This window comes from Lampris incognitus, chromosome 15, assembly GCF_029633865.1.
Source record: "Lampris incognitus isolate fLamInc1 chromosome 15, fLamInc1.hap2, whole genome shotgun sequence".
Classification (NCBI taxonomy): domain Eukaryota; kingdom Metazoa; phylum Chordata; class Actinopteri; order Lampriformes; family Lampridae; genus Lampris; species Lampris incognitus.
In genome coordinates this window covers 48,751,165-48,773,556 of record NC_079225.1, presented here as the reverse complement: position 1 = coordinate 48,773,556, position 22,392 = coordinate 48,751,165, and the positions used below count along the sequence as shown (strand labels likewise).

The 22,392-nt window shown below is 44.8% G+C and overlaps 1 protein-coding gene across 1 annotated transcript in view; it reads left to right on the top strand.

Annotated features, from left to right (window-relative positions):
- Positions 1–22,392, top strand: part of LOC130124997 (pleckstrin homology domain-containing family G member 3) — a 102,469-nt gene that overhangs the window by 7,732 nt on the left and 72,345 nt on the right. The window contains exon 2 of the mRNA XM_056294401.1: positions 21,187–21,253. Within this exon, the coding sequence (XP_056150376.1) occupies positions 21,205–21,253 (49 nt within the window). The 5' untranslated portion in view covers positions 21,187–21,204. The remainder of the gene's footprint in view (positions 1–21,186; positions 21,254–22,392) is intronic.

Sequence of the window (22,392 nt, the reverse complement as noted above, 5' to 3'; positions counted from 1 at the left end):
TGGACGGACGGACGGACGGACGGACAAATGGACGGACGGACATACAGACAATCAGAGATAGATAGATAGATAGATAGATAGATAGATAGATAGATAGATAGATAGATAGATAGATTGATAGATAGGTACGTAGGTAAACTGAGAGGAAGCAGTCTTAGGATCTGTTTGCTTTTGTCCTCTACTCCGTTTCACTGTTTGCTGTGTCAACATGTTGCTGTGCTCATGTTGACCTTTGGTCTGATGTTAATCCATCAGGACTGTTGTCACACTGGTATGAGTGGATGTTATCCTTCACATGATGGATGGATGATGGATATGGATGGACAAATGATGGATGATAGATAGATGGATGGATGGATGGGTGTATGGATGATGGATGGATGGGTGTAGGGATGGATGGTGGATGGGTGGGTGTAGGGATGGATGGTGGATGGGTGGATGGGTGGATGTTCATTATAATGAAGTCCGGTGTGGTGGAGCAGTGGCAGTTCAGCGGTGGGGTCGAGGCAGCAGACAAACTGAAAATGAAAGACAGGAGAACTCTCCATAAAGACCTGCGACTCCAGGAAGTGGATTAGATTCCTGTACTGGACAGACTTCTTTAAGATGTCCCACTGGGTAGACTGGTAAATACTCAAGTCTGTCTGAACCAGCACTGATTGTGTGTGAACCAGGATCCAGGGTGTCTGGACTGGTCAGTGGTTTACTCTCTGTTCTGTGAAAGTAACCACAGAAACCATTTGCAGACCTCTGCCTTTTTAATTCCGTTGCTTCAGAAGAGACGTTTTGAAACCGCCGTCTGACCCGGCGTGCAGCATCTGGCTGCACGCTGCACGCCTCACTGGAACCGGTGGATTTCACAACCCTGTTCTGATGGAGTATGTTATGGTAGGTTATGTTCTGATGGATTATATTATGATGGCCTCCTGGAGCGCCACGCCGCCAGACCTCTGATGAAACACAAGCTGGATCCAAAGACAACGGCACATGAACCCCCCGAACTTCCTGCAGCTGACGCGTCTTTATATACCTGCTGTGTGCAGGGACGGACCCACACACGGGAGGCAGGGCTGGTACCACAGCAGGTCCACTACCCTGTACTGTGTGTTGTACAGGTCCACTACCCTGTACTGTGTGTTGTACAGGTCCACTACCCTGTACTGTGTGTTGTACAGGTCCACTACCCTGTACTGTGTGTTGCACAGGTCCACTACCCTGTACTGTGTGTTGTACAGGTCCACTACCCTGTACTGTGTGTTGTACAGGTCCACTACCCTGTACTGTGTGTTGTACAGGTCCACTACCCTGTACTGTGTGTTGTACAGGTCCACTACCCTGTACTGTGTGTTGCACAGGTACACTACCCTGTACTGTGTGTTGTACAGGTCCACTACCCTGTACTGTGTGTTGTACAGGTCCACTACCCTGTACTGTGTGTTGCACAGGTCCACTACCCTGTACTGTGTGTTGTACAGGTCCACTACCCTGTACTGTGTGTTGTACAGGTCCACTACCCTGTACTGTGTGTTGTACAGGTCCACTACCCTGTACTGTGTGTTGTACAGGTCCACTACCCTGTACTGTGTGTTGTACAGGTCCACTACCCTGTACTGTGTGTTGTACAGGTCCACTACCCTGTACTGTGTGTTGCACAGGTACACTACCCTGTACTGTGTGTTGCACAGGTACACTACCCTGTACTGTGTGTTGTACAGGTCCACTACCCTGTACTGTGTGTTGTACAGGTCCACTACCCTGTACTGTGTGTTGTACAGGTCCACTACCCTGTACTGTGTGTTGTACAGGTCCACTACCCTGTACTGTGTGTTGTACAGGTCCACTACCCTGTACTGTGTGTTGTACAGGTCCACTACCCTGTACTGTGTGTTGTACAGGTCCACTACCCTGTACTGTGTGTTGTACAGGTCCACTACCCTGTACTGTGTGTTGCACAGGTCCACTACCCTGTACTGTGTGTTGCACAGGTCCACTACCCTGTACTGTGTGTTGTACAGGTCCACTACCCTGTACTGTGTGTTGTACAGGTCCACTACCCTGTACTGTGTGTTGTACAGGTACACTACCCTGTACTGTGTGTTGTACAGGTACACTACCCTGTACTGTGTGTTGCACAGGTCCACTACCCTGTACTGTGTGTTGCACAGGTCCACTACCCTGTACTGTGTGTTGTACAGGTCCACTACCCTGTACTGTGTGTTGTACAGGTCCACTACCCTGTACTGTGTGTTGTACAGGTCCACTACCCTGTACTGTGTGTTGTACAGGTCCACTACTCTGTACTGTGTGTTGTACAGGTCCACTACCCTGTACTGTGTGTTGCACAGGTCCACTACCCTGTACTGTGTGTTGCACAGGTCCACTACCCTGTACTGTGTGTTGTACAGGTCCACTACCCTGTACTGTGTGTTGTACAGGTCCACTACCCTGTACTGTGTGTTGCACAGGTACACTACCCTGTACTGTGTGTTGCACAGGTCCACTACCCTGTACTGTGTGTTGTACAGGTCCACTACCCTGTACTGTGTGTTGTACAGGTCCACTACCCTGTACTGTGTGTTGCACAGGTCCACTACCCTGTACTGTGTGTTGCACAGGTCCACTACCCTGTACTGTGTGTTGCACAGGTCCACTACCCTGTACTGTGTGTTGCACAGGTCCACTACCCTGTACTGTGTGTTGCACAGGTCCACTACCCTGTACTGTGTGTTGTACAGGTCCACTACCCTGTACTGTGTGTTGCACAGGTCCACTACCCTGTACTGTGTGTTGCACAGGTCCACTACCCTGTACTGTGTGTTGCACAGGTCCACTACCCTGTACTGTGTGTTGCACAGGTCCACTACCCTGTACTGTGTGTTGCACAGGTCCACTACCCTGTACTGTGTGTTGCACAGGTCCACTACCCTGTACTGTGTGTTGTACAGGTCCACTACCCTGTACTGTGTGTTGCACAGGTCCACTACCCTGTACTGTGTGTTGCACAGGTCCACTACCCTGTACTGTGTGTTGCACAGGTCCACTACCCTGTACTGTGTGTTGTACAGGTCCACTACCCTGTACTGTGTGTTGCACAGGTCCACTACCCTGTACTGTGTGTTGTACAGGTCCACTACCCTGTACTGTTGTGTTGCACAGGTCCACTACCCTGTACTGTGTGTTGTACAGGTACTATATGTTGTACAGGTACTATGTGTTGTACATGTACTGTATGTTGTACAGGTAGTGTATGTTGTACAGGTACTGTGTGTTGTGCAGGTACTATATGTTGTACAGGTGCTATGTGTTGTACAGGTAGAGTACACTGTATTGTGTGTTGAACAGGTAGATTACAATGTACTATGTGTTGTACAGGTACTATGTGTTGTACATGTACTGTATGTTGTACAGGTAGTGTATGTTGTACAGGTACAATGTGTTGTACAGGTAGTATGTGTTGTACAGGTACTATCTGTTGTACAGGTACTATATGTTGTACAGGTGCTATGTGTTGTACAGGTAGGGTACACTCTACTGTGTGTTGTACAGGTACGATGTGTTGTACAGGTAGTGTATGTTGTACAGGTACTGTGTGTTGTACAGGTGTGATGTGTTGTACAGGTACGATGTGTTGTACAGGTACTGTGTGTTGTACAGGTGTGATGTGTTGTACAGGTAGCATGTGTTGTACAGGTACTGTGTGTTGTACAGGTACTGTGTGTTGTACAGGTACTATATGTGTTGTACAGGTACTGTGTGTTGTACAGGTACGATGTGTTGTACAGGTACTATATGTGTTGTACAGGTACTGTGTGTTATACAGATACTATGTGTTGTACAGGTATTTTGTGTTGTACAGATACTATGTGTTGTACAGGTAGTATGTGTTGTACAGGTACTGTGTGTTGTACAGATACTATGTGTTGTACAGGTAGTATGTGTTGTAAAGGTACTGTGTGTTGTAAAGGTACTATGTGTTGTACAGGTACTATATGATGTACAGGCACTATGTGTTGTACAGGTGCTATGTGTTGTACAGGTACTATATGATGTACAGGCACTATGTGTTCTGCAGGTACTGTGTGTTGTACAGGTACTATATGATGTACAGGCACTATGTGTTGTACAGGTACTGTGTGTTGTACAGGTACTATATGATGTACAGGCACTATGTGTTGTACAGGTACTGTGTGTTGTACAGGTACTATATGATGTACAGGCACTATGTGTTCTGCAGGTACTGTGTGTTGTACAGGTACTATATGATGTACAGGCACTATGTGTTGTACAGGTACTGTGTGTTGTACAGGTACTATATGATGTACAGGCACTATGTGTTGTACAGGTAGAGTACATTAGAGCTCAGCCTGTTGAGCCAAAACATTCAGTTGGAAATCGAGACTGAAAACGACCAAACTGAAGAGTTAAACAGGGAGAATTCGCACAAAGATGAGCCTGAGACTGTTCATCTGGAACTGTTCTGGTTCTGATGGTCCTTGTTGGTCTTCAGATTGTTCATCTGTAACTGTTCTGGTTCTGATGGTCCTTGCTGGTCTTCAGATTGTTTATCTGTGACTGTTTTGGTTCTGATGGTCCTTGTTGGTCTTCAGATTGTTCATCTGGAACTGTTTTGGTTCTGATGGTCCTTGTTGGTCTTCAGATTGTTCATCTGGAACTGTTCTGGTTCTGATGGTCCTTGTTGGCCTTCAGATTGTTTATCTGTAACTGTTTTGGTTCTGATGGTCCTTGCTGGTCTTCAGATTGTTCATCTGGAACTGTTCTGGTTCTGATGGTCCTTGTTGGTCTTCAGATTGTTCATCTGTGACTGTTTTGGTTCTGATGGTCCTGGTTGGTCTTCAGATTGTTTATCTGTGACTGTTTTGGTTCTGATGGTCCGTGTTGCTCTTCAGGTGCCGGTCAGTGTGGAAGGGATGTTGACATCCCCACTAAAATAAACTGAGTCTTTTCAGGACGAGATCTCTCACCCAGACAAACTGCCCTCTGCTTCAGCAGAAAACCCTGAAGCTGAAGTTCAGGAAGTCTGTCTGCCCTCCAGCGCCATGGTTAAGTTGTGTGTGTGTGTGTGTGAGGAGGGGGGGGCTTTCTCTGGAGAGTAAATTATCTCCTAAATATAGATAAAGGAGGAGAGGCAAGCCACACACCCCCCCCCACACACACAGTGGGAGAAGACAGGAAATGGACATCAGACCCGCTGCTTCTGATGAATCCCAGAGGATGCCGGGATTTAGGGTGGGTCACATGACAACAGTTTAAAGATCTGGTCATCTGATTGGTTAAGTGGGGAATGTGATTATTTGAATCTTGTGTGAGGTCATAAGCTGTTGTTGTGGTGGTTTGTGTGGCGCTTTGCCTTGAAGCTTTATTTAGTAACACGCGAAATGAAAGGAATGTGTGCAGTTCGGCTCAGCGTGTCATGATTCATTTCCTCTGGCTGGAAGACTGCATGCGTTGTGTGGCAAGGTTAGTTTGACCGGCTGAGAACCGTTGTTGACTTGTGCTCACATGTAAGTGGAAGCTTGCCAGACTCTCTCTCTCTCTCACTCTCTCTCTCTCTCTCTCTCTCTCTCTCTCTCTCTGTGTATCGCTCGTTCTCGCTTGCTCACTTTCTCTCTCTTACTCTTTCTGTATCGCTTGCTATATCTCTGTCTCACTCTCTCTCTCTCACTGTTTCTGTATCTCTGTCTCACTCTCTCTCTTTCACACACACCTAGGAGCTGACCAGTACAACCACCGTCTTCTACTGGTGGTTACTGGAAGCTCGACCAGTACAGTTGTGGAGATGTGGAGAGCAGCCTCAACTGTTCCTGTTATGTTCCTGCTGCTCAGGAGATCTGAACTGGTAGTATACTACTATGTACTAGACAGAGATGTGAGGTTTATGACTTTGTAGTCATAAACCCCACATCTGTCTAGTACAGAGATGTGAGGTTTATGACTTTGTAGTCATAAACCCCACATCTGTCTAGTACGGAGATGTGAGGTTTATGACTTTGTAGTCATAAACCCCACATCTGTCTAGTACATAGTAGTATACTTGCATAATGTATGTATAGTATTGTTTCATTATTTGTAACACGTATTACTCCCATGACTACGTCGTCTTGTTTGAGTCCTGGCTCGCTGTCGTTCCTGCTCCTCCTAAAGCTGATGTAATGGTTTTCATTTCAGGGACAAGTGCCAATAATCAAGCTTGGGAACAATGCTGATCTTGGTTCTCAGAGAAGAAATGGGGGTTTGTGACGGTGGCCTGGTCTGTTATTTTGGATTTGGATTGATGTGAGAGTTAAAATCACTCACCCCTAAAACAAACGCTGTCAAACCCACGGGCCGATGGTCAGCTCATCATTGAGCTCATAAATGAAGCTTCTTGAGGAGGGTTGGATGAATCACATGAGGATGGTAGAGAGATGGAAGTTTAATTTAGTTTATAGGTGAAACTGAACTCATCGTTCAGATGAAAAGCTGAATCAGCCCTGAAACACCGCCTGAACTCCTGATGTGATGATCTGACCTCCTCAGTGGAACACAGTCACTACCAACGAGCCATCAGTGATGTGGTGATCTGACCTCCTCAGTGGAACACAGTCACTACCAACGAGCCATCAATGATGTGGTGATCTGACCTCCTCAGTGGAACACAGTCACTACCAACAAGCCATCAGTGATGTGGTGATCTGACCTCCTCAGTGGAACACAGTCACTACCAACGAGCCATCAGTGATGTGGTGATCTGACCTCCTCAGTGGAACACAGTCACTACCAACGAGCCATCAGTGATGTGGTGATCTGACCTCCTCAGTGGAACACAGTCACTACCAACGAGCCATCAGTGATGTGGTGATCTGACCTCCTCAGTGGAACACAGTCACTACCAACGAGCCGTCAGTGATGTGGTGATCTGACCTCCTCAGTGGAACACAGTCACTACCAACGAGCCGTCAGTGATGTGGTGATCTGACCTCCTCAGTGGAACACAGTCACTACCAACGAGCCATCAATGATGTGGTGATCTGACCTCCTCAGTGGAACACAGTCACTACCAACGAGCCATCAGTGATGTGATGATCTGACCTCCTCAGTGGAACACAGTCACTACCAACGAGCCATCAGTGATGTGGTGATCTGACCTCCTCAGTGGAACACAGTCACTACCAACGAGCCATCAGTGATGTGGTGATCTGACCTCCTCAGTGGAACACAGTCACTACCAACGAGCCATCAGTGATGTGGTGATCTGACCTCCTCAGTGGAACACAGTCACTACCAACGAGCCATCAGTGATGTGGTGATCTGACCTCCTCAGTGGAACACAGTCACTACCAACGAGCCATCAGTGATGTGATGATCTGACCTCCTCAGTAGAACACAGTCACTACCAACGAGCCATCAGTGATGTGATGATCTGACCTCCTCAGTGGAACACAGTAACTACCAACGAGCCGTCAGTGATGTGATGATCTGACCTCCTCAGTGGAACACAGTCACTACCAACGAGCCGTCAGTGATGTGATGATTTGACCTCCTCAGTGGAACACAGTCACTACCAACGAGCCATCAATGATGTGATCATCTGACCTCCTCAGTGGAACACAGTCACTACCAACGAGCCATCAGTGATGTGATGATCTGACCTCCTCAGTGGAACACAGTCACTACCAACGAGCCATCAGTGATGTGGTGATCTGACCTCCTCAGTGGAACACAGTCACTACCAACGAGCCATCAATGATGTGGTGATCTGAACTCCTCAGTGGAACACAGTCACTACCAACGAGCCATCAGTGATGTGGTGATCTGACCTCCTCAGTGGAACACAGTCACTACCAACGAGCCATCAGTGATGTGATGATCTGACCTCCTCAGTGGAACACAGTCACTACCAACGAGCCATCAGTGATGTGGTGATCTGACCTCCTCAGTGGAACACAGTCACTACCAACGAGCCATCAGTGATGTGGTGATCTGACCTCCTCAGTGGAACACAGTCACTACCAACGAGCCATCAGTGATGTGGTGATCTGACCTCCTCAGTGGAACACAGTCACTACCAACGAGCCATCAGTGATGTGGTGATCTGACCTCCTCAGTGGAACACAGTCACTACCAACGAGCCATCAGTGATGTGATGATCTGACCTCCTCAGTAGAACACAGTCACTACCAACGAGCCATCAGTGATGTGATGATCTGACCTCCTCAGTGGAACACAGTCACTACCAACGAGCCGTCAGTGATGTGATGATTTGACCTCCTCAGTGGAACACAGTCACTACCAACGAGCCATCAGTGATGTGATGATCTGACCTCCTCAGTGGAACACAGTCACTACCAACAAGCCATCAGTGATGTGGTGATCTGACCTCCTCAGTGGAACACAGTCACTACCAACGAGCCATCAATGATGTGGTGATCTGACCTCCTCAGTGGAACACAGTCACTACCAACGAGCCATCAGTGATGTGGTGATCTGACCTCCTCAGTGGAACACAGTCACTACCAACGAGCCGTCAGTGATGTGGTGATCTGACCTCCTAAGTGGAACACAGTCACTACCAACGAGCCATCAATGATGTGGTGATCTGACCTCCTCAGTGGAACACAGTCACTACCAACGAGCCATCAGTGATGTGGTGATCTGACCTCCTCAGTGGAACACAGTCACTACCAACGAGCCGTCAGTGATGTGGTGATCTGACCTCCTAAGTGGAACACAGTCACTACCAACGAGCCATCAATGATGTGGTGATCTGACCTCCTCAGTGGAACACAGTCACTACCAACGAGCCATCAGTGATGTGATGATCTGACCTCCTCAGTGGAACACAGTCACTACCAACGAGCCATCAGTGATGTGGTGATCTGACCTCCTCAGTGGAACACAGTCACTACCAACGAGCCATCAGTGATGTGGTGATCTGACCTCCTCAGTGGAACACAGTCACTACCAACGAGCCATCAGTGATGTGGTGATCTGACCTCCTCAGTGGAACACAGTCACTACCAACGAGCCATCAGTGATGTGGTGATCTGACCTCCTCAGTGGAACACAGTAACTACCAACGAGCCATCAGTGATGTGATGATCTGACCTCCTCAGTAGAACACAGTCACTACCAACGAGCCATCAGTGATGTGATGATCTGACCTCCTCAGTGGAACACAGTCACTACCAACGAGCCATCAGTGATGTGATGATCTGACCTCCTCAGTGGAACACAGTCACTACCAACAAGCCATCAGTGATGTGATGATCTGACCTCCTCAGTGGAACACAGTCACTACCAACGAGCTATCAATGATGTGACGATCTGACCTCCTCAGTGGAACACAGTCACTACCAACGAGCCGTCAATGAGGCCCTATGCAATACTATTGGTGTTGTTATGAAAGACTATTGGTGTGTGTGCGTGTGTGTATTTTAACAGAGGATGTATGTTTGTTTGCTTCATATACAACCTGACATCTGCTCTTCCTCAGCTTGTGAATGTGAGCCGCTGATCTAAAGACGTTTGTGTGGAACTGCAGACGTGTGAGACAGTGTTTTCAATCCCTCCGTCTGCTGTCTGAATGACAGTTTGTGTGAAACAGAACAGGAGTGTAAAGCCTCCCAAGTGGACAGACGGAGGTAAAGCGGGAGGATGATCAGTACATCTGATCCATGTAACGGATGGTCTGTAATACTAAACAGTCTCAGTGTGTCGTCATCATAACAACGTATTTTATCTCAGCTTTGGGCTCAATGGCATTTTATTGAATCTGAATCAAGAATTGGATTTGCATATTGAATTCAAATCCCTTTGACTCTTGTATTGAAACGTGTAGTAGTTGCGTAGTGTAACTTCCTGTATTAAGAGACCTGTCAGTCTGGGAGAGATGACAGCTTCCTGTCCTGTGGTTTGTAGTTTGGCAGCGATGGAACCCTTTGGTTTACATGTGAATTAAGGATGGTAGCTTTAAAATACAGGAAAATAAACCTGTATCTTCATCAGAATAAATACATAGAGGAACTTCCAAATATTTCCAACTAAATTGTTTGTTGGTGCCTTGCTTTAAGCCACGACTGATGACCGGGGTTGTAATTCGTCACACGTCTGTTTTCTTCCTCATTACATCTGCATGAGGAGACGATGTAAATAAATAAAGCCGTGGTAACCGCTCTGTCAGGCTGCATTCTTTCTCTTTCTTTCATTCTTTCTTTTTTGGGACAAGCTGTCAGACATGACAGAATGGTCCATGTCTGGTCCTTCCAACATTAATTACTGAATTATTTCAAACCGACTTGGTCTCGTAATCAATACTTTTATAAAATACGTCTCTGTTATTGGACAGGTTTAAAGGGACATTTCACCGATGGTTTTGTGTCAGAGTAATCAGTCCTGATGAGTAATACAGAGGATTGGAGCCATAAATTAATTAATTCATAAATTCATTTTCACTGTTTCTGCTCCCGGTGTGGGAAGATGGCAGTGCAAATTCACGTTTGCAGCAGCCTCACCCACTACCGGTGTGGCGGCGTGAATTCACGTTTGCAGCGGCCTCACCCAGTACCGTCCATGCAGTGTCTTTGTCCACGTCTGCGTCTAAATTTGTCTTCGTTTGATGGCTGGGAGAGCTGGCGCTGGATCGGCTGGGGGAACTTGGTTTGCTGCATCCTGTGGACCCAGGGACCACAGTATTGCCTGGAGCTGTGCCCAAAGAGGTAACACCAAGGGCAGTTTGACAGGATGTGGAAGTGGGGCAGGCTAAACTAACTGCTAGCCCATGCAGACCGGCAGTTCCAACAGTCATCTTGGCTGGCGTTCGTTCTCTTAGACAGTGATTTTTTTTTTTTTTCAGTTTAGATATATGTGTTAGTTTGGATACATGTGTTCTTGTAGTTCTTGTAGTTTTTTGGATGTGTCTTTGTGTTGCACTGCTGTGGGCTGGGGGAAACCATGTTTCATTTCATTTCATGTGCGCAAGTGCATGAAATGAAATGGCAAAGTGTTTCTGATTCTGATTCCGATAAAGCTCTCACTGTGTACAACACTGACAGAGAAATCCGTGTTTTCCTGCTGACAAGTCTTTCCCACAGCACCTACGTAATTTATTTATTTATATGTCCCAATATCACAAATTACAAATTTGCCTCAGTTGGCTTAACAGCAACACAACATCCTGTCCTTAGGCCCTCACATCGGATAAGGAACAACTCCCTAAAAAAAAAACAACCCTTTAACAGGGAGAAAAAATAGGAAGAAAGCTCAGGGAGAGCACCAGAGGAGGATCTCTCTCCCAAGATGCACAACGTGCAATGGATGTTGTGTTTACACAATTTACACAATACAACATTGAAAGAGGATTAACAGAATTATAATGGAATTGTAAAATTTATGAAGAATATGATGCGCAGGATGCCAAGCAGTGTCCAGACACCACCGCAACAGTCCAGGACCCAAGCCACATGACCAGCATCATCATGTAAAAAAAAAAATTTTTTTTTATCTGGATTTATAAGATATATATAAAAAGAAAATGTGATGAGGGGAATGCCAGGCAGTGTCCAAGTGGCGACCACCGTCACCATGGAGACCTGGGAGGAGAACCGAATGCACGTGCACACAAGGGAGACCCACATGACACCATTCACACACAGAAAAAGAGAAAGGAGAAGACATCATTCAGAGAGAGAGAAAAGACATGTGAGAGAAGAGAAAAAAACTGACCCGCCATGCAGTACAGGTTGTGAAGCACTCAACTTAAAGGTAACAAATTGTAAGCTCAGGCAAAAAGATGAGTTTTAAGTTTGGATTTAAAGACTCAACAGACTCTGATTGTTTGGCGGTAGCAGGCAGGTTATTCCACAAGAACGGAGCCCAATAGGAAAAGGCCCTGCCACCAGCTGACTTCTTCTTAACTTTGGGTACACACAGGAGCCCTGTATTTTGAGAGCGAAGAGCTCGAGATGGAATGTACAGTTTAAGCAGATCAGACAGATAAGATGGGGCCAGCCCATTTAGGATTTTATAAGTCAGCAGAAGCACCTTGTATTCTGATCTAACATGGATAGGAAGCCAATGAAGGGAGGCAAGAATTGGTGTAATATGGTCAAATTTCCTAAATTTAGTTAGGATTCTAGCAGCAGCATTCTGAACCCTCTGAAGACTTTTAGTACTAGCATGTGGCAGACCTGAGAACAGAACATTACAGTAATCAAGTCTGGATGAAACAAATGCATGTATTAGAATCTCTGCATCAGCCATGGAGAGAAAAGACCGAATTTTAGCTATGTTACATAAGTGAAAAAAGGCAGTCTTGGTGATTTCTTTAATGTGCTTATCAAAGGAAAGGCTGGGATCAAACGTAACCCCAAGATTTTTGTTATCGTTACTTGGTCAAATTGTTGTCTGTGTCTAGCAGGGCCAATGACCAGCACCTTGGTTTTATCCGAATTTAAAAGCAGAAAGTTAAGTGACATCCAGTTTTTCACAGTAGCCAAGCAGGCCTCTAAGTTAGTTATCGGAGTTTGATCATCAGCCCTTATAGGCACATACAGCTGAGTATCATCAGCATAGCAATGGAAATTTATTCCATAACTGCGTATAATTTGGCCAAGGGGTGAAATATAAAGAGAGAAAAGTAGAGGGCCAAGAACTGAGCCCTGAGGCACACCATATTTAACGCCAGAGAATTTTGATATAATATTACTATAACAGACACAATGTGTTCTTCCAGATAAGTAGGACTTAAGCCAAGAGAGAGCAAAGCCAGAGACACCACAATTGATCACTTTATACAATAGTATAAAGTGATCAATGGTGTCAAAGCCTGCACTGAGGTCCAGTAGTAGAAGCACAGAAGTGGAATCAGAGTCCATGGTTAGTAAAAGATCGTTCACCACTCTGGTCAGAGCAGTTTCGGTGGAGTGACAGGGCCTGAAAGCCGATTGAAAAGGTTAATCTAAATAGTGTTCTTCTATATGGGTCAAACGTTGTTGATACACAACTCTCTCTAGTACTTTAGAAAAGAACGGAAGATTAGAGACTAGTTTCTAGTTATTAAGAGACCCTGGATCGAGGTGCAGTTTTTTAAGTAGAGGTTTAACCACAGCTGTCTTAAAACTGCTGGGAACAATGCCAGTAGTTAGTGGTGGGAATGCCAGTAGTAAGTGGTAGGAATAATTAATAGATTATTGTGATTCACACATTTAGGAGAGGAGAGCTTGGGAGCAATACAACAGGGTAGGGAGACAGTCTCAGTGTTATAGACCAAGCTATCAGTCTTGACAATCTACACTATGAGAAATTCCCTGACTAATCATATTAACTAGACTCCTTGACTCCACATCCGCACTAGACTTAAACGTAGCAGGCTCTCTAATCACCTGCAACCTGCTGTATGATAAGTCTCTAGTGTCAAAATAACGTAAACAGCGATCTATATTGCTAGACAAAAGAGCGGCGCCATCCCCAGTGGGGTGAATGCCATCTGCTTTCAGCAGGTAAGGACGGCCCCAGAAAGAAGGCCAGTTATCACCCTTCATCCTAACATTATTGGTGCCGACACGAATAACAATGTTGCTGAAAGTAGTGGTGCTGTGTGCCTGGGTTCCCTGACTCTCCCTCCGTGATGCCAGCACCCTAAGATTATCCTCTATGTCGGAGACTCTGGCCCCGGGTAAACAGTGAACCAAGGCTGGTGAAACTAATCTAATATTGCGGGTAATGGAGTTTCCTATCAGTCACTAACAATCACTAGCGTGCATTTCTTTACTCTGTCAACAGTAGGGGGAGAAGCATGCTGGCCGGTAGGACTACCAACAGGGCTGGTGAGTGGTGAAAACCGGTTTGCCGTCGGGAGAGGTGACTGCAGACCAGGCCACATGACCGATGGCTTGCTCTTTTGAGCCTTCCCACGCCGGTAAACAGAGACAAACTCCGCCGCACCTGCCGACGAAGCTGAGCTAGTGCTAACAAAAGCAGGTCTGCTGTCAGGCCCGTGGCTAAGTCTATCTGGCGTGCCCGTCACATCTAACGTAATCCTAGCTGAAAGCAGCTACTCTAACTCACGGACACGTCTCTCTAATAGAGACAACCTGTCTGTAACGATGGAGCAGTCGCCACAAACCATCGTTTTAACGAGGTTGCTTTGACTGCGAATTTAATAGAGCTAACTGCTAAGCTAGGCTAAGGTCAAAGCTAGTAACAAACTAGGAACTAGAAGCTGCCTACTAAACACAAGAGTCATATAAGAAAGAAAACTAGAGAATCTAGTGATAAGTGAACTAGCACAGAAAATAGCTAAATCGAACAAAATGAAGAGGTTAGGGCAGACTATAGAGAAGAAATAGTAAGAAAATAAAAGTTGTCGATCTCACGAAGCCATTGCTCACGAAGGTGGAAGCTGGAAACATCTGGCAGTGAATCAGTCACTGCCACTACTTACCCAGAATGCATTGCTACCTGCTAGTTTCTGTATCGTTGTCCATAGAATCCTCTGAATGAGAATGTCCCTGAGAATGAAGTTGTGTTTTTTGAACAGCATGTTTAAACTAATTAGAGTATTAGAAAGCCTGCTTGGATGGAGTTGACATCACAATATGACTATTGGCCAGGAAAAAAACTGGTTTCACTGCCTGCAGAGATGCAGAAACAATCAGGAACAACTGCAGGTGTTTTTCATGTGCTATCTGTCGCAAATAGACAGAGATAAGATGAAAATCAACGACTTTTCCCTTTAACCCTTAACAGGTGATTCTGTATGAATCCAGTCTGGTCTGTACCGATGAGTGCAGGAATTACTCTCACAAACCGAGTGGCTATAATTTTGCTTAATATTTTATATTCAGATGACAGAAGTGAGATTGGCCAATATTATTTGCACAGATTAGGGTTCTTCCCTGATTTTGACAAAACTATAATAAGGGTCTGCTCCAGGGTTTCAGGTAACCAGTTATTTACTATGGAATGATTGAAAATGTCTACAAGAGGGTCTATTAGTTTACTAGCAAATGTTTTGAAGAAATCTATTGCGAATCCATCAGGCCCTGGAGATTTACCTGAGCGCATTTGCACCATAGCATCTAATACTTCCCCAAACCTTGATGAATTCGACTGTGAATTCAATAAAAGGGGTCCTTCCAGCACGCCTCGTTGGAATACTAGGAAGTGTGGTCAGTTGGGTGGTGTGTGTGAACAAACGAAGCGCCAATCTTTGTCTCGTATCCCGCTGCTTGCCATTATCTTGGCTAATGCGCGGTTCCTCTGTAGCAAGACCGACGAGCTTCAGGCTCATGTCCACTACCAACAAGAGTTGAAAGAAGCCTGTATCCTGGCTGTGACAGAGACGTGGCTCAGAGAGAGGGACAACGACACAGAGCTGGTGATAGACGGGTTTGGTCCACCCATACGCACGGATTGATGGTCTGAAATCTCTGGTAAGAAGTGGGGTGTTGGAGTTTGCTTGTACATAAATGAATGCTGGTGCAAATACACAACAGTAAGAGACAGACTATGCACCAAGGACATTGAACTGCTTTCTGTTTCTATGTGTCCATTCTATCTGCCCTGGGAGTTCCTGCAGATTTTTGTGACTGTGATATATGTTCACCCGAAGGCAAACGAGAGCATAGTTTCGGAACTGATCACGCAGACAGTGCAGAAACTTTAATTTCGGGAGACTTCAACCACAGATCACTGGACAAATGTCTTGGGAGTTTTCACAAATATGTGTCTTGCCCAACCAGCAATGGCAAGATACTGGACCAGTGTTATGGTTCTATCAAAGGAGCCTACCGATCCTTCCCCCGCCCCCCGCTGAGTACGGCTGACCACAATTGTGTACATCTTATACCAACATACCACACATATCTACAGAGGGGGAAAGTGCTCAACAGGAAGGCTAAACTCTGGTTGGAGGAGGCATCATTGACGTTGCAAGGTTTTCTGGACTGCATGGTGTGGGATGAGTTCATCGAATTGCTCAGTACAAACAGCAATAACAATTTAGGCTCAGCCTGGGACAGTGTCAAGACAATGACACTGACTGAGCTTTAACCTCTGTTGTTATGAAGTCATTTGAAAAACTGATTAAAAATGAACTTCTGGACAGGATGGAGCATCTTCTCGACCCGTTACGTTATAAGCTCAGAGGGGGTGCATGATTCTTTAAGGAAGAGATTCGCATAGAATTTAGGTTTGTCTTGGTTTGGTCCATAGAAGTTAAGCATAGTGATAAACTTATCTCCAATATGCCCCCTGGCTAAAATATATCTGCCCTCCCTATCCTTCTCAACCTGTTCTGCTTGGAAGGGAACCCCTTTCCTTATCAAAATAGTCACTACCACCCCTTGCAAAAGAGGTGAAAGGGGAATAAAATATTTGGCCTTGCCATGGTTTCCCAAATTTACAATACTCTCTGTCATTTAGGTGAGGCTCTTGTACATAAACCACATCAATGTTATGCCTTCTGAGGAAGCAGAAGATTTTATGTCGCTTGGTTAAGTCCGTTGGTGTCCCAGCTTAAAAACTTACATGTTATGGCTGTACACGTGGTTGTTATGGATACAGTTGGTAGGTCAGAGCAACTAGAATTGTGTGGTAACTGAAGACATGGTTTGGCTGTACCACGAGAGGTAGCTTGAATAAAAAAGGAGGAATGAAAATGAATTTAAAAAAAGTATAACAATATTGGTGAGTCAAGTTTAAATAAGAGAATTGCCCTGTCTGCTACCCACCCCATAAGAGTGGAAAGTGGCCTATATTTCTTCCCAATGTCATGCGTAGTAACAATATACACTACCCTAGCAGGTGAAACCAAGCTGCCTAAACTAAATCAGAGTGTTTATTAACCAAGTAGGAATAATTCAACAACAACAAAGGAACAGCCAATTAAGAAATACTTGCAACACGTCCATGATGCGCAAAGGACATCTGTGGACGTTGTTAATTTTCCTGATCGAAAAGAGTCCGTGACAATCGCGGTATGAAGCCAGCATTTCCGGGTGGTGTTTGCCCGAGTACTGCTCTGCCGACACCGTAGAGGAAAAGGTGCGCCTGCCCTCCGGCAGGTCCATGACCAGGCCAGGCTAGTAGGATGGAGTAGTCTGAAGGAAATGTTCTGGTCGTGCAGTTTTTCCCTTTATCGGTGTGAAGGCCTCCCTTTTCTTGTAGAGAGCAGTGGGCATATCTCTGAATATCATAATATCAGAGGTACTACCATACTTGAGTGATCTTTTCTTCTGCGTCGAGGATTTTCACCACATCTGTAGAGCGAAGCGAAGCAGGCGGATCACTAGGGCCCGAGGGCGGCTGCCTGCATCGGGACGCTGCTGGAGTGTACGGTGAGCCCGCCAGTGGCGCCCCCAGAAATGTTTCATAGGGGGGGCCAAGTGGGGCCACTGAAAATCTTGGGGTGGCACACCAAAACCAAAAGCCATGACTGAATTTCGGGGATTCTATGATGCTGTTGTAGTATACTGTATAGGCTAGTTGAAAACTGTCAACATGAGTGTTAAGAAAAATATACATTATTGATTTAAATGAACAGCACCTAATGTAAAATATCAGGTAGAAGCATATTATGTATAATCAGAAGCATATTCTGCATATGTGACTCATGCTGGGGGGGCCAGGGGGGGCAGGGATAGTATCAGGGTGGCCGTGGCCACCCCTTGGGGGCGCCACTGGAGCCCGCTCTATCTCAACCGAGTCCCCGGTCTGTAGGCCGTGTGTTTTCGGGAGCCATTCTTGTAGGAACGCGATTGCGTTTTTCCCCTCAACTCCTTCTGGAAAGCCAGGCAGCTTTAGAGTTTGCCTTCTCGTCCTGTTTTCCAAATCATCAAGCTTTTCTTTTAGATCGTTAATTGTCTTGTCTTCGATCTCTTTAACACGTTGTCCCGGTGCAGGGTGGTCGCTGAGAAGTGTTTCCACCGACTCAGATGTAACATTCCGCTTGTGGCTCAACAAGGTTTGAATTTTGTTGATCGCTTTGTCCATTTCCTCAAGAAACCGCGTCGGCGGAGCATCGGTATTACCTTTGGTCGGGCTAATGCTAGCGGCAGCCATGTTTGTCTTGCTGCTTCATATCCATTATAATGGTGTTGATTTGTGATAAAAGGCAGCAGTAGTTGTTTCGGTGCTTGCATTGCACGGAAAGGGGTTGAAATAAAGAAATGAGAATAGGAGAATAGGAGCTGGTCTCACTGGTCCGTCCTCAACGCCGCCATCTTTGCCACCCCTCACCACAGTACACACTGATACACTGACAACAGTACATCTAACAGACTAACATAGTACCACAGTACACACTGATACACTGACAACAGTACATCTAACAGACTAACATAGTACCACAGTACACACTGATACACTGACAACAGTACATCTAACAGACTAACATAGTACCACAGTACACATTGATACACTGACAACAGTACATCTAACACACTAACATAGTACCACAGTACACACTGATACACTGACAACAGTACATCTAACACACTAACATAGTACCACAGTACACACTGATACACTGACAACAGTACATCTAACACACTAACATAGTACCACAGTACACACTGATACACTGACAACAGTACATCTAACACACTAACATAGTACCACAGTACACACTGATACACTGACAACAGTACATCTAACAGACTAACATAGTACCACAGTACACACTGATACACTGACAACAGTACATCTAACACACTAACATAGTACCACAGTACACACTGATACACTGACAACAGTACATCTAACAGACTAACATAGTACCACAGTACACACTGATACACTGACAACAGTACATCTAACAGACTAACATAGTACCACAGTACACATTGATACACTGACAACAGTACATCTAACACACTAACATAGTACCACAGTACACACTGATACACTGACAACAGTACATCTAACACACTAACATAGTACCACAGTACACACTGATACACTGACAACAGTACATCTAACACACTAACATAGTACCACAGTACACACTGATACACTGACAACAGTACATCTAACACACTAACATAGTACCACAGTACACACTGATACACTGACAACAGTACATCTAACAGACTAACATAGTACCACAGTACACACTGATACACTGACAACAGTACATCTAACACACTAACATAGTACCACAGTACACACTGATACACTGACAACAGTACATCTAACAGACTAACATAGTACCACAGTACACACTGATACACTGACAACAGTACATCTAACAGACTAACATAGTACCACAGTACACACTGATACACTGACAACAGTACATCTAACACACTAACATAGTACCACAGTACACAATGATACACTGACAACAGTACAAATAACAGACTAACATAGTACCACAGTACACACTGATACACTGACAACAGTACATCTAACAGACTAACATAGTACCACAGTACACACTGATACACTGACAACAGTACATCTAACAGACTAAAATAGTACCACAGTACACACTGATACACTGACACAGTACATCTAACAGACTAACATAGTACCACAGTACACACAGATACACTGACAACAGTACATCTGACAGACTAACATAGTACCACAGTACACACTGATACACTGACAACAGTACATCTAACACACTAACATAGTACCACAATACACACTGATACACTGACAACAGTACATCTAACAGACTAACATAGTACAACAGTACATCTAACAGACTAACATAGTACCACAGTACATACTGATACGCTGACAACAGTACATCTAACAGACTAACATAGTACCACGCTACATACTGATACACTGACAACAGTACATCTAACAGACTAACATAGTACCACAGTACACACTGATACACTGACACAGTACATCTAACAGACTAACATAGTACCACGCTACATACTGATACACACTATACACCGACAAAATTACCACTAACAGACCGATAGAGTACCACAGTACACACTGATACACTGACAACAGCACATCTAACAGACTAACATAGTACCACAGTACACACTGATACACTGACAACAGTACATCTAACAGACTAACATGGTACAACAGTACATCTAACAGACTAACATAGTACCACAGTACACACTGATACGCTGACAACAGCACATCTAACAGACTAACATAGTACCACGCTACATACTGATACACTGACAACAGTACATCTAACAGACTAACATAGTACCACGCTACATACTGATACACTGACAACAGTACATCTAACAGACTAACATAGTACCACGCTACATACTGATACACTGACAACAGTACATCTAACAGACTAACATACTACCACAGTACACACTGATACACTGACAACAGTACATCTAACAGACTAACATAGTACAACAGTACATCTAACAGACTAACATACTACCACAGTACACACTGATACACTGACAACAGTACATCTAACACACTAACATAGTACCACAGTACACACTGATACACTGACACAGTACATCTAACAGACTAACATAGTACCACAGTACACACTGATACACTGACACAGTACATCTAACAGACTAACATAGTACCACAGTACACACTGATACACTGACACAGTACATCTAACAGACTAACATAGTACGACGCTACATACTGATACACACGATACACCGACAAGATTACCACTAACAGACTGATAGAGTACCACAGTACACACTGATACACTGACAACAGTACATCTAACAGACTATCATAGTACCACAGTACACACTGATACACTGACAACAGTACATCTAACAGACTAACATAGTACCACAGTACACACTGATACACTGACACAGTACATCTAACAGACTAACATAGTACCACAGTACACACTGATACACTGACACAGTACATCTAACAGACTAACATAGTACCACAGTACACACTGATACACTGACAACAGTACATCTAACAGACTAACATAGTACCACAGTACACACTGATACACTGACACAGTACATCTAACAGACTAACATAGTACCACAGTACACACTGATACACTGACACAGTACATCTAACAGACTAACATAGTACCACAGTACACACTGATACACTGACACAGTACATCTAACAGACTAACATAGTACCACAGTACACACTGATACACTGACACAGTACATCTAACAGACTAACATAGTACCACAGTATGTACTATATTGATGGATATTCTCTTCCTCTCTGCAGGTGGTGAAGCTCGCTGTCATGCCAGAAGGAGCTCATTCCTCCTCCTGTGACGTCCCCATGGGTGAAGGTAAGACTTCATCTCACATCCAAACCGTTGATGGAGCCTCCGTTCTGTTGTTGTTTTAGCCATGGAGTCTTTCAGTAGAGATTACAGCAGATCTAAGTTAACGGTCTGCCAGCTGTGGATGAGGTTGAGTGGGATTTAGTTATACCGGTTTCCCTCATACATGTATCAAAAACCAACACAGCTGCTTGGTTTTGAATTAAGAATCCTGGTTAGTTTGAATGTCAGTAAAAGACTCAGAGATTCATTTTAAACAATCAGAAGTGTAGATGGAACAGTAATACAGTCATGGCTTTATTACTGTGGCCTTCAGCCCATCAGATGACTGAAGAATTGCTGTTCTGATCCATAAGCTCTGCTACAGGATCTCATTTCTATGAAACCCCCGAAGGCGAGGGGTGGAATTTCAAGTTTTCTGTTAAAAGGTTTTTTTATTCAGCTCTCATCTGAGTAGCTGGGTCCGTTCTTCTCTCTGTCTTCTATCATTGGAAACATTCCCTATTATGAAACCACATGATGGACCAAACTTTCCTAACCAGGTTCCTCCTACACGGAGAGAATTATGGGTGTGATACAGTTCCCCTATTATTGTTCCTCTGTTAATTCAACATATACCAAGTAAGATATACGTGTAGTGAAATAGCCCGGTGCATTTGAGGTATAGATAAATAAACATGATTCTGAGTTAATTAAAATTAGTCGTAAAAGACGGTGCACTGTAGGACAATATTGATTGATTGTCAGAGGATAGAAGGCGTTGTCTGTTGTGGTCTATTGTATCTACCCATTTCTTACTGTGTGAATGTAAAGCCTTCTGAGACTTGAACTGGGATTCAGAACTACTTCATTAAACGTGATTTGACCTGAGAACACAGCAGGAAGCTGTGACATTGATGTTTAAGGTTCTTCTTGTAAGCGTATTTGGTTGAGATAAAGGCTAAGCATGATTACATAACTGCTTCCAACAGGAACTGGGATCTGTCATTCTAGCTCAGCTCTCTATCTCCCGTCATGCACCTCTCTCTATCTGTTACATCGTCATGTCATGGTGCCTGCTCAGAGATATGGTGATCTTGTAAATTCTCAGGTTCACCTCCGGCTGGCTGATCAGCCGTGGTCGGGTGCTGTTGTGTGCATGTTTG